General features: G+C 46.5%; 1 protein-coding gene across 3 annotated transcripts in view; it reads left to right on the top strand.

Annotated features, from left to right (window-relative positions):
• Window positions 1-13,787, top strand: part of TTC28 (tetratricopeptide repeat domain 28) — a 102,994-nt gene that overhangs the window by 15,040 nt on the left and 74,167 nt on the right. Inside the window, exon 1 of one of the 3 annotated variants that reach the window (XM_065646025.1) lies at window positions 12,519-12,878. The exons of the other annotated variants lie outside the window; for them this stretch is intronic. Within the exon in view, the coding sequence (XP_065502097.1) occupies window positions 12,852-12,878 (27 nt within the window). The 5' untranslated portion in view covers window positions 12,519-12,851. Of the gene's footprint in view, window positions 1-12,518; window positions 12,879-13,787 lie in introns of those variants that run through there. 3 annotated transcript variants of the gene reach the window in all.

Raw genomic sequence — 13,787 nt, 5'->3', positions numbered from 1 at the left:
ATTTTTTGAGCAAGCTTGTCTGCCTGACATATGGAGGAGATTTTGTAACAGAAAATTTTTCATTTCAGTGCCTTTTGTTTGCATGAGTGTCTCTTGCTCATCTTTCCCAACTACCCCAAACAAAAAAAAACCCCAAAAGCTCAGCCAGGAGTCTGTGATGTCTTGCGGTAGAATTTGGAGGGGCAAAGGGTTTGGTGGCATGTGGAATTAGAAGAAGGAATTGTAATTTTTTGAGATAAAACAGCAAATTCGGGGGTTGCTCAAGTTTCTCAAATCTTCTGACTGGTGCCATTATTCTTGTGAGCTACATGTGATAAGAAGCAGCGTGGGCAGTAGCCAGTTTAAATTTTTGTGACCCTGAGTTGGATCCTCCTTGGAACTTGTGCAGATTCATAGTGGTGACTCCATCTGACACTTGGCTAAAAGGGAAAATAAAAAAAGAGATATAAGAAGGAAACTTGGAAAAGGCTAACTCAAAAAACTAGCAGCAAGTAGAGTACACACCGCTGATTATAAATATGTATTTCTTGAGAGATAGACTGGATCTTACAGCCTTGTGGTTAAGACCTTCACCAGAGCTGTTGGAGATGCAGTTTTCTAGGTGAATTCTTTAAACATTGGGTTTTCTGATCTCTTGGTACCCTTCTGTCTCCTTTCATCTTCCTGGATGTGAAAAAATTTCTTTATTAATTTTGCATTGAAACGGGAATTCCCATGAAAAACTAAATTTCATAAGGCAGTGTTTTCAATCTATAATGGCTTCAATCAAAAATGCTTTTGACTGGCTTTGTTACCCGTCTATTTCAAGGGTTAAAAGAACAGAATCTTGAACAGTGCACAGGATGATAGTCAAGATGTGACTATTAAGAAGTTACTCTGTAATAGTGACGGAATTCAGCATCCTTGCAGCTAGAATAAACAAAAATTGATCACTGGAATAGTGAACTTAGAAGAAGAAAACGACATCAAAATGAGGAGGCTTGTGGACAGACAATTTAATCGGAGAACAGTATTATTTCTCTTTTGATTTGCCCTACAAGGTAAAACCTATTTTCTTAAGGGCACTGAAGACCTTCTTTGCTGCTGAGAACAGTGAATTTATACTGCATCACCTACTATTACCTATAGCAAAGAAAAAGAAATGTCTTTTGGGGAAGGGGAAATACAAGTTTTCCGGTTTTCAGGTTGTTAAAGAGTTAAAAACCCACTGTGAATTAAAGGAAAAAGTCATGCTCTGTTCAGAGGAGTTATGGCCTTGTGCAGAGAGAAAACGTTTACAGGCAGGATAAAATACAAGCAATTCAGGAATTCTTTGAAAACTGTTTTCAAGTAGATGAGAAGTAGAATGGGTGTGAGCGGGGGAGAACACAGCACAAGAGACGAAGCATTAAATGAGGTTTTGCAAGGGGAAAGCGTTTGGGTTGGAAGTCAGCCCTTTTCCCCGGGGGGCTCTGGGGCTCGTTCTGGTGGTCTGCACGGTAGAGACCGAGCTTTGGCAGGCGGGAGAGCGCATGATGTCACTGCATGTGGAACACATGCACCCAGAGCCAGCAAACGCTGTTCGCACCGCAGCGCGCTGCCAGATGTGTGCGCTGGAACGCGCGTTGGGAAATGGAACAACTGGCTCTGTAAAGATACTGAGAGATGATATAAGAATGTCCCGTGCTGAGCCTGGACTTAGCCGCAGTCTCTGCTGAGCACAAACACGCGCTGTGGGGTTTCTCACTCCTGAACCCCGGGTTCCTGCTCTCAGGAGCAGCTCCTAGAGAAGGTCGCAATCAGCACGTTTCTGGTGTTCAGAGGTGAGCTCTATTTTATCCAGAAAGCTCATATTTTATCCAGAAAACCTATCTGGAGCTTCCGAGTAGAACTTATTTGCAGCAGATGAGACTCAAGGGAATCCGTTCGCTTCAGTTCCCGCTCTTACTTCCCCTTACGAATGGTCGCACCATCCAGCGCCTGCTGGTGCCAGCGGCTCTGCTCTCGCCACAGATTAACGTGCTTCCAGGGATTGTTTGCATCTCTTACTCACCGTGCTCCACATGCAATAAAACCAAAGGTGGGTTTACGTTTTTCGGTATTTCAGGACGAAAATACAATTTCATTCCAAATGTTGAGGTCAATTAAGAATATTTGTATTCGGTACAGTCTATGTTACTTGGTCATCTGTGTACAGAGAGTTAAATTTAGTTTTGCCCCTCCTTCCTTTTGCACAGGCATGTGAGATTTGAGGGAGGAGGGAGCTGCTGGAAGCCAGCAACAGGAGAAAGCCTACAGAAAGTCAGGAGTTCCCTGTCCAAACGGGACAGCCTTTCAAGCTTGAGAGATTTTTTTTCTGTTTTGTATATTTGTGCTATTATCCCTGCTAAAAGGATTATTGCTAGCTAGTGGTACTGTAATCTTGCTGGTCTGTGTAGAAGACCCCGAGCAAGTCTCCTGTAATAGTTACACAGATAACCTGCCCCTCTGGAATCTTTGGAACTGTGCTGATTTCGCAGTGTCTGTTTAAGGTGTACTCTGGTCGTTGCCAGCAGTGCGCGTTGTGCTTCTCAGGCCTTGTCACCGTTCTGTGCCACTTTAATAAGGAAGAGCACAGTCCTGTAAATATCACTGTGCTTGGATAGACATGAGAAATGTTCCCAGATGTCAGACTCCAAGGCATAAACTTTTAACGAGTGGCATGTTTTCTTCCTCATATACAAGAGACACAATTTGCTATGCTCTTCGTCCTATAGAAGGAAGATCTCCAAGAGGTATGTTTCCCGACTGATCAGACGGATTTTGTCTGTTATGTCAGAAGGATCAAGACCAAGCAAACTAAATGACTGATTTAATAGGCCAGGCTGTCAGATCTAGGGAACAGCTTCTCTAATCTGCTATGTGGTTCCTGTAGCGGCTCAGTTCAGTCCAGCAACAAGAACTCTTTTTTTTTAATTGAGGCTGAAATTATTTGGAATTAACCATTGTAAAACTGTTTCAATTTTAGGATTTTAAAGTTATGCTTATTAGGCCTAAGCCTATATACAGATTAATTAGATGGGATTTGTGATCAGAAGGATAATCATAATCTTAAGTGTAAATATGAGCTTGTTGGCAGCACTTTACCTAAATTACGATACTTGCAGAATGGCCATTGGGTAGTGATGCGCAAAACTGGCAGTCACTCAGTTCCTGAAAGCCTGCTACCCTGTCATGTAGAACAGAGTAAAAGTCTGACCAGGCAGAGAGAATATATCAAACTAATCTGGGTCTCTTTTGTCTGTCATTGCTTGTATATGCAGCACATAAAGAAGGCATCATGTGTAACAGTGAAATTCTATAACTACAGGGCCTTCTCCATCTCTCCTGGATCTTAATAGTGATACATGAAACAGCTGCTGGAGCCTGGGCTTTGAATTCTGCTGTGGGTGCAAGAGGTAGTCCTTACTCTGAGGACTTTACACATGTCAGCAATGGTGTTATGGGGAAGTGTATTACATTACTCACTCTTTTCTCTCTGCTCTGTGCATCTGCAAAGAGCTCCTGTTTCAGGGGTATCCACTGATAATCTCGCTTTTTTAAAGGTCAAAATCTGTGTTGGAGAAAAAGGAGGGTATAAAGAGTGCAGGTGACCCTTCAAGGACGAGTCTGTGCTTTTGGGTCCGCTGGGGGATCACCCTTTGTAATAAATCTTTAGTAAGAAAATAGGCTAATTGTCAAAACAGATTATGCAGTAAACATCTGTTTACTTAGTCTTTGTATGGTTTAATTTTTTTATTTAAAAAGTATTGAAAGTATTGAACACAGGAGGTTCCACTTAAATATGAGAAGAAACTTCTTCACGGTGAGGGTGGCAGAGCCTGGCCCAGGCTGCCCAGGGAGGTTGTGGAGTCTCCTTCTCTGCAGACATTCCAACCCGCCTGGACACCTCCCTGTGTAACCTCATCTGGGTGTTCCTGCTCCGGTGGGGGATTGCACTGGATGAGCTTTCGAGGTCCCTTCCAATTCCTGGCATTCTGTCATTCTGTGAAAGTTAACGTTTTATCATCAGTAAGCACTTATGTAGATGCAGATTGAATATTTTCTTATTTTTGGTTCTTGCAAAGAGCTCACCCCTCATCCTTCCTGTCAGCCTTGGGTGGAAGTTGCTGCATGGTTGGCTCCTTCTGTTTCTCCATGTAGAAAGATTTCAGTACCTCTCTGAGCCTTATGTTCTTTCAGTGTGGATGCTTGAGCACACAATGTTAAATGAAGCAGCTATGTTCTTCTGTATTTTTAGGCTGGAGCCAACAGCTGTCCTAGTTATTCTTAAATATTCTCACAACTATATGCTGAAAAATGTCTGGGCTGGCAGCGGGTCAGTCATGGGAACCATGGAAGTTAAACCCAGTCTGGAGATGCTCCTCCAGCAGCAAGCTGGACTAAATGGTTATTGTAGGTCCCTTCCAACTGGAACTATTCTATTCTAAGAATCTCAGATGTAACCCCTCAGAGAGTCCAAATCATCCCTGCTCCAGTTATTTCAGTGATGCTGTATAGTTTTACAGCACCTCAAGGTTGTTTCCCACTTTTAGAATGGTTATCTCTGACATGGCAATGACAAGTTGTTCCTCACATTAACTATAGCCTAAAGAAAGAGCTGCTCTTTGAACATCTTTCTGAAGAAGATTTATCTGGTTTTTTTTTTGAGACCTCATTGGCTGTGTATTTGTAGACACTTTGTCATTGTGCAGAAGTTCCATTTATTCCTTTCTTCTGTTCTCGTGATGCTGTAACAGTGAGAAGGGCTGCTGTATAGCTTCAGCATACTGTGGTTTGGGGAAAAGCTGATACTGCATATGCATGAATTGTGTCACATCTCTTATTCATACTGTCCCGGCTGAATATGTGAACAGACACAAACGAAATTCCTGTTTCACATTTTACAAGAAAGTTCAGCAGAAGAGCTGTCTATCATTGTAAATCAGTAAGAGAAGACTCCTTAGAGAGTTATAAGTGCTGTTTCTGACTGTTACAGGATCTTTTGTTGAGTATCTCGGGGCTCAAGGGTGGGATAGCTGCTGTAACACACCTACATTTCCACTGTGGGGAAGAGAAATTTTGAATAGACAAAACAGATCTTTTACAATACAGTAGTTTTATTCTGTAGCCCTTACAGAGGAAACGAAAAAATAATTTTAAATTAAACCTTGCATTTCTTTCGATTTAGAAAGTATGTTCTGTGTCCTAAAGAACAAGACGAATTTAATATGCAGAATATGTCACAAAACCCATTTCCTCTTCCAGAGAAACCTGTGAGCTCCAGAAAAGGTATTTGTTGAAGTTTTTTTTTTTTTTTTTTTGCTAAGTACTGTAGATTTCTGATCGACTGTCTCAAGGAAGAATCACCACCACTGAGCACCACTTGCTTTGCTTCCTGGGACTCTCGGCAAATGAGCTGATCCATCCCACTCTGCAGCTGGTTGCATTTCTTACACGAAATCAATTAACACACTTTATCTTTCTCCCACAACTCTGTTTTTGTGTCTAGTCTCTTTAAATTACCCCTTTACTGTCCTTCCTAGCTTTTCATACTGCATAAACTTTTTTAAAGCTTCTGCAAGGCTGGTAGGTGAACACGGGCAGCTGGCCCCCGATGGCCCTGCTTGAGGACGAGGTGACTCCAGAGGTCCCTTCCTAGCTCAGCCGCCCTGGGATTCTGTGGTTTATTGCCTACAGACAAACGGCAGCCTCCAAGGTTCCCACAAAATGATCCAAGCCCTAAAGGAAAGTATGCTTTTCGGTTTTAGCCTTGCCTGTTTCCATTCTTAAATTTTTTATTTTTCAGTAAACGGTAGTGGTTTAAGCTGCTGGTGGTTGGAAGGCAGGTCCTGCAGAATGGCTGGAGTTGCTTGGCAACGAGCGGGAGCCCGGAGGGAGGCAAGGAAGAAAGAGCAGCTTCCGAATATGTGAACAACAGCATCCCCTCTGAAATCACTGGCGTGTGAAACATGAGAGTTTCCTCAAAGATCTGCAGCATTTGGGAACATTTCTTGGGGACGTGAGGGATTATTGTGAATATCGGAGCGTGGGATGAAATTGTGGTTGCCTTTGAATTCTGCTCCTTACAGTGAAAAATATTTATTTCTAAATTTCCCATTCATGAGGTCCCCTTCCCCTCTCCGACTGACAGAACTCCCTGTGCATTCCCCGGGCTAACCCGTGTTCGTGGCTCCACAGCATTGCTGCCGGTTCTTCGGAGTCCATCTGTGCTCCTGCTTAATGGGGTGGACGAGCTGTCACGGGTGCTGTGGAGCAGGGGTGCAAGGACAGATGTGGACACGGACATAGACACGCCTGCGCCCGCGCACGTTCTCTTCTCTCTCCGTCTCTGGCTGTTGCTCTCTTTCCCATGTCTGCGCTTTCTTTCCTGCTCTTTGCTCCCCCTCTTCCTCCCTCCCTGCCCTGCAGCCCCTTTGTTTCTGGCAGGAGAAGCAAGAGAACCAGCCTGTGAGTTGAACCTGCTTCCTTTGGGGTTTTTTTGGAGTTGTTTAAACTTGTGCAGTAGGAAAGATCCCATGGAACTGAACTATGTAGGGACAGGACATGTCTGCCTTTTCCAGTGAGAGAAAGCCCCTGCTGCTGCCCGGGTCTGCTTCAGAAACTTGACCAGAAGCCTCACCGGTGTGTAAGGTCAAGCTGTGTATTTGTCAAGTTTTGTGATCAAATTAGCAGTGTCACTAAAGAAACGACTAATTTCCTTGACAGCTGGATTTTTTGAAAAAGTACTAGTCTTAAAGATTTGGAAGGTGCTTATTGCACTGTTAGTCCAACCACTAATAAACAATAAATAATGCTGAAAAATAAGGCACAGTTTCAGTGCTCTGAGGTAGCAGGATGTTTCCCCCGCCCAACCTTGAGCTACATTCCTTTGGAATCTGCAGAAATGTCCTTGCAGAGGAGGCGTCTGAGCCTGTCCTGCAGAGGACGCCAGCCCCTCTGGTGCAGAACGTGGCTCTGCTGCGGCACATGCAGATCCCCCCATTGCCACCGGCCTTGCGAGAGGGGCAGATTAGTTCCCTGGTTGTCCTGGTGTGATGCACGTGTCAGGTAGTTACAGGGGATTTATTTAGCTCTTTGAATTTATTACTTGAGAGCAGACAGTGATGTGACTCAACAAGGGAAGACCAGAGGAAGAGCCTTCTCCAGGTTAGGACCGAGAGCAAAAAGGTACTTTTTGGTAAATCTTTGCCTCCCAAGTATTACTTTGACCCGCATCTTGACTGAATTACACTTGTCTCCATAGCAGCAGTAGTTGTGCTTCCTATGGAAAAAGGGAGGGGGAAGTCATAATTAGAAGCAGGTCCCAAACACCATGTTTTCTGCTCTGAATCATGTAATGAAAGAGCTGAAGCTTCTTAAGCCGATAACAGAGTCACCATCAACAGTTTGAAAGCAGACACCTTCCTTGGTAAGACAGTTAAAATTTAGTATATATTTCCTATCCAGTAAACTAGAGAAATACATGTTCTGCTGTAAGACTATCACATAAACATTTCACAGGCACAACATTACATTTAAATAATGCTTCTCTTGGTGAATACAGTTACTAGCCAGAACATTTCTATTTGTGACTGAAACCTTTGTCCTTGGGCTTCTTGATTTGGAGGTCCCCCACCTCTGTCTTGCTGGGTGCTTTGCATTAATAGCTTTTCTCTTGCGAATAAAGAAGGATTTGGCCCCCATATCGATTTCTGAATATTTTAGAATATTGGCTTAAGTGTGTGCCCTTGAAGAATCAGAATGCTGTCTAGCTGCTTCTTCCCTGGGTTTCATTCCTGTTTGTCCCTCCTGCAGATGTGTTTGAATGGTTATTCTGTTAACATTAGACTCAATATTGCGTGGACAGAATTCTTTCTAGTTCCTCATGTGGAGACCTGGAAATTACGCGTTCTACATATATCTTGCTTGTTGAAGTGTTGGACGTGGAGTGTGCTGGGTTTGGTGGGGATGGAGTTGATTTTCTTCATAGCAGACCGTAAGGTGCTTTGTTTCAGATTTGTGACCAAAACGGTGTTGATACCACACCAGCGTTTCAGCTGTTGACGAACTGCGCCTGCATGGCATGAGGGCCTTCTCTGTTTGAAGGGGCCTTGGAAGGTCATCTCCTCTAGCCCCCTGGTATTAGGCAAACGCCACTCCAAGCTAGATTTATTTTCTGAAGCAGATATTTACAAATGAGCGCCTGGAAGCCAGGGCGGTGGATCACAAGGAGCGAAACACACAGCACGTCCAGCTGCCGGTGCCCGGTGTGAAGCCGGGTCTGTGCAGGGGCCTGTTCCTCAGCCCCAGCTCGGGTGTCAGCGCTTCACAGGGGACTCTCTGTCACAAAATTAGCTCTAATCTTTTATTAACCTATTTGATCATTTCATGGTACCACTGAATAATTTGTAATTAGTAAGAGGCACCTACAGCCCTCAGATAATTTAGCCTGTGTGACCACCTCCCTCCCCTGCCCCTCCAGCTTCATGAATCCAGTTGCCAGCAATAAATGCTGTAGGCTTTTTCCTTATCTTCAGTTCTGCATCTCTTTGAACTAAATTGTGCTACAACTCTCTAATTAGTCTTAAGCAACCAGTTTTTCTCAGCTGCTTCTCCTGTCAGAAGTGGTATTTTCCAGATAAGTATATCCTCATTTTTTCAAAGCCCTCTCCTTGGTTTTTCAGGCTGGATTATACTGCTGTGAAAAGAGCTTTTTCTACTTGACTAAACAAAGTATTTTGTGAAGTGATTTTCAGTCTTTTGAAGAGAGTCAGCTGCTGAGATGTGAACCCCAGGTAACCTAATAATGAAAATAATCCCTGCTACTGCTATACAGCGCAGAACAATCAATATTTATTATCAAGAGGACAGGGTGAAATGCTCCAGTCCAGAGACAAAATGCAGCAGGAACAAAAGGTAGATGGACCAGCAGACCAGCATAACGTGCAAAAACTTTCCAGGACCTTGAATTACTTTCCTAGTGCACTGTATTCTTGCCCTTTACTGTGCACTCCCTCTGATGCATGTGCATCTGTAGAAGAGAAGGAACCATAGAGTGTGTGCCCAAAGCACCTCGTGTGTGGAGGCTGGAAGTGAATTTTGACTGTAAGTTGCACGAGAACTTGCCATAAATTAACATCTAGAGAAGAGTTAGCATTTGCTGATTGCTGGTAATCTAGAGAAGTGAGATTCTTTTCAGAACTCCAGTACACCAATTACTGCACTTCGAGGGAGTTGCCTTCTCCTGGACTAGGAAAATTTTCTGAGACACTTTCTCCCTTCTGTGGTTCCTGTGTGCTTAGCAGCTGCAGTAGCTCAGATCAAGTGTGCTGTATCTGATCTTTAAACAATTGCAAGGTGCCCTATTTGTGTGCAGCGTGCTAGTTTGAGGCAGATAAAACGACAGATGCAGAATCATTGTAATGAATTGAAGGTTGCTTTAATAAATTCAGAAATAAAAGGATTTGATTTTATTATGCTTCATGAATTTGCCAAGGGACTTAGCTATTAGGAGGTTGATCTACATCCCTCTTGCTGTGTTGGTGTGTTGTTAACTGTTAAATTGCTGGGGTCTTTCAGGCTGCCTGTCCAGGGAGTTCACAGGAAACTGTACATTGTTAGATCAAGTTGTTACTCTAAATCTTTATGTACCTGCTGAATGCTGTCCAATTTAGCTGCTTGCTAAACTGTACAATGACACAATAAGTGTGCACTTTGGGTAGCCTAACTTGCAGTCTGCTCACCAAGACATCTCCAACAGGACTTTTTTCTACTTGCAGCACATGTGATTGCTTCTAGATGATGCACTTTGGTTGAGTAGAGGGAATTTCAAGGTGTAACAAAGTATTAGAACTTAAAAGTTATTAAAAATGAAGGGTTGTGCAATGAAGGACATAGTACATCATATAGTTCCAGTTTCTTGCCAAAGATTAATTTGAAAAAGACACTTTAAAAGATTTTTTTCATCGAGTTGTAAGATTGAGATCTGACATCAGATATGTCTTAATAACACACAGCCTTTTTCTATGTTAGTCAACGTCTTTAGGAGAAAAGGAACAGGTATTTGGCACAATATACTGGACTGGCAGATCCACACTTCAAATTTTAAAAATACCAGTAAATCTGGGAAAGCTTAACAAAAAAAAAAGACATTGGTGTAGCCAGTCATTTTGCTGGATGGTTTTGTGCCAGCCAGCCAAAATGCTGACCATTATGCACTCATAAATATTGGAAGGAATAAAATATGTTTATTCCTTATCGATGTTTGTTTGGAAGAGAAAACTCTGTTCCCTGGGATGGTCTGGATGGTTCACCCAGCGTGGATTCATAATGCTGTTTTTTGTGGAGATGTCAGGAACGTGCAACAGGCACCATGAATGTGGGGCATAATCCTGTGCGGGAAACGATGACGTGTGGCTCTCTGGACACAGCGGGTTGCTGGGGAGCGGAGCTGGTGGTTCCTTTTCAGCCATTTCACCTTTAATGGACTGAGAGGAATTTAACTTGGATGGACCAACACTATCTTCTACTTAGCATTCGTATTATTACACCACTTGTCCACTGATTCAGGCTGAACTTTACAAAGCATTAGCACTTGAATTCCTTGGCTTTGCAGATTACTTGAGAAAATGCATTGGTTCACTTTGAAACGGACATGAGGATTCCGTTCTCATGATGGAGGAAGCTGCCAGCATAAGAGGATGGTTTCAGCATTTTCTGGCGATTGAATCACTACATACTGAGTGGCTTCCAACCTGGGAAGAGAAAGTGCAACCTTAAAAACAAAACCAAAAATCATGCTGCATTTTTTTTAATCTTAAAGAATTCAGATAACTCTCTGACTTTGAAAAAGTGAATCATGTTTGCCGTCTCCTTCAGATGTCAGGCATTTATGCTGCCTTTATTCTGGATATTTTCTATGGCTTTGAAAATAGTGCCAACATTATTTCTTTTTTCAATAGAAAAAAACCCCCACAACTTTAAATATAGCAGAAATGCTAGTCATTGGAGTGGGAATTAAGATTGGGACTGAACCAGCTCGCTCCCTTTTGTGACAGGTGTATGTGCACAGCTCCTGCTTTGCTTCCTCTTAATTATCGTTACTCAGAAAGAATTTCAAAAACCTCCTGTTGATCATGTCAAAACAACACATTTTGCAATCTGTCCGTGAATTAAATTGTTTCTTTCTGACAGCATTATGGTAAAAGGCATTATCTGATTTGGAGCATTTTTTTGTCTTTACTCAAGTACCAGCTCTGTCATTTACAGAACTCTTCAGAATTGTCGATGCTCACTTTTTAATTTATGGACATCAATGAGTTTCGGGGTACACAGTCTCTACTGTTAGTATGATAGAAGGCTGTAGCTCCATGGTAGGTGAGCTCTAATGAGTAAAACCAGATGGAGTTCCTTTTCTGCACTGACACACCTGTTCTTTTTTGTCCCTACTGCTTTTCAAAGCTTTGTTTTTCACTTGCATCTTCTTGGCAGTTTAATGTACAGCATGCTGCCACAAGTACTGTTGGTAACGCGGGTGTTGCAGGGAAGATGGGAGCTCCCCAAGTTGCTTTATGAGTGATGCTGATGTGTCTGGAGCTGCGGCCCGAGCTTTGGCTTTGCTGGGACAAGGAGCGGCCGTGGCAGGGGGGTGGCAGCCCCACCATGGGTTACCTGTTCCTGTCTCCCTGTGATCTGACGCACGTCCCTCAGCAGTGAGAAGCTGCCACAAAGATAAGCTGACTGTTCTGTTTGCAAGGGACTCAGCAGTGAATGTTTGTTGATCCGTGTTTGGATACTACAGTTGCCATTATCGTTCACCTCTGAGATGCTGCACTGTTGGGCACTCGTCATGGCAAACTATGGCTCTGTATCTCTTCAGTAATATAAAGCCCAGTTAAATTGTGTTGAGTTCATCTATTAAGGATTTTTAACTCTCCTGAGACTCTTCCTTTTTTAGAGAATTGCCTCAGAACAGTACCAGGAGCTCAGGCTGAAGCTTTGCAATTGCAGCACAACCCTCTTCTCAGAGGTGGGCAGAATGGGGGGCTGCGCAGCTTCCCCCCGCAGCATCCTCACTGGTGAGGAGAGCGCAGCGGAGCAATGACTGCAGCCACGATGTAAAGCTGAAACCAGACCGATATTCTAGTGATAAATTTCTGGTTAAGTTTACTGAACGAGCAAACGCGAGGTGAGATGCGGCCTCTCCCTGGTTTGTGTCTCCGGTCCTTCGCGAGCAGCACCGTATGCGTTTGCTGCATTTCAGCCCTCGAGCGCGATGGAGCTGGTGGCACCGCGGCCCCCGGGCCCCCCCTGCACCGCCGGGGCCCCCCCGGGCCGGGACCGCTGCGGGACCCGCCGTCGGGCCACGCTGCTGCTGCTGCTGCCGCGGGCGCGGCGCCGCCGCTGTGCGCGCCCCCTGCTGGCCCGGAGGCCCGCGCGCGGCTCGGGGGCGGGCCGGGGCGTGCCGGGGGCGGCGGCAGGACCGGGGGGCTCCCGGCGGCGCGGGGGGGCGGTGCGGCGGGCTCTGCCCGCGCCCCTCTCTGCCTCCGTGCGGCGGGCGGCGCCGGCCGGGGCTCGCCCCACACTCGGCGCAGGGCGGCCGCGCACGATGTGCCCGGGAGCCGCGGCTCCCTGCGGGCCGCGGGCGTGAGCGCAGCGGCGGAGCCGCGGCCGGGCAGAGCCCCGCTCCTATGGGCCTGGCGGCGGGGTCGGCTCCTCTCCCGCGGGCGCGGCGGGGCGCGGCGCGGGCCTGGCGGCGGGGCCGGGCAGCATGACCGGGGGCTGCCGCCCCGCTGCGCCCGCCGCCGGCACCCGAGCGCGACCTTGATGCTCCGCGACCCCGCTCTACAAATATGATGAAATGGCAGCCCCGGAAGAAGGTGGGTGACGCGCCGGCAGGGCCCGCGGGGGAGCCGGGCTGCCCCGGCAGCCCCGGGCGGAGCGGCGGGACCGGCCCGGTGCCCGTCCCGATCCCCGTCCCGATCCCCGGCCGGGGCGGCCGGGCCGCGCTCCCCCGCCCCGCTCTCGCGGCAGTGCCGGCCCGGCAGGCGCCGGGGGCGTCGCGAACTTTTCTTGCCCTCCGGGGGCCGTCGCTCCCCGGGCCGCCGGCGGGCAGCGGCGCTGGGCCGGGCTCCGGGCCGCCGTGTCCGCCGGCGGGGCCTGGCGGGGTCGGGCCGGTTGTCGGGCCGTTCCCTAATATGGCTGCGGGGCTGGAGCAGCGTGCCATCGCGGGGTCAGCGGCGGTGCCGGCGGCACCCGGTGTCCCGGGGAGGGGCCGGGGCCGCCCGTTGCCGGCTGCTGACCGGCGGCATCGCCCCCCGCGCCGGGTCCGTGCGGCGGCTCCGCGGGTTCGATCCCTGGCAGGACGTTCTTCTTCCAGCGCGCTTGGCAGTGCGTTTTATTGACATTCTTTTAAGGGAAAATCTCGCAAACTGAATGTGCTGGGCTGCCCCTCCTCAGCAATGACCCTTTGCTTCTGGCAGCTGTGGACTATTATACTTTTGGTTTTCTTTTTTTTTTTTTTTTTTCCTTTTTTTTGGAAAAACCTGCTTGAACCAGCAGGGCTCCTTCTTTCTTTGTAGCATGATGTGCGATACTGTGTTTTACATCAGGGAAGAAATAGAAATCATATGTGAAATGCATGAGAGCGTCTCTCGCTTGCAGTGCTAGACACTGAAATAAATGGTGCTTCAGAACGTCCTGATTGGAGTGTGTATTGCCACTGCATCTCCGGGTAATCCATCAGGCTTTGTGTCACTGATACCTCATCTCTTTTCAGCTGTCCTGAA

The sequence above is a fragment of the Caloenas nicobarica genome, chromosome 16 (assembly GCF_036013445.1).
Source record: "Caloenas nicobarica isolate bCalNic1 chromosome 16, bCalNic1.hap1, whole genome shotgun sequence".
NCBI lineage: Eukaryota > Metazoa > Chordata > Aves > Columbiformes > Columbidae > Caloenas > Caloenas nicobarica.
The sequence above is the reverse complement of the archived record's forward strand: the minus strand, read 5'-3'. Positions and strand labels throughout refer to the sequence as shown.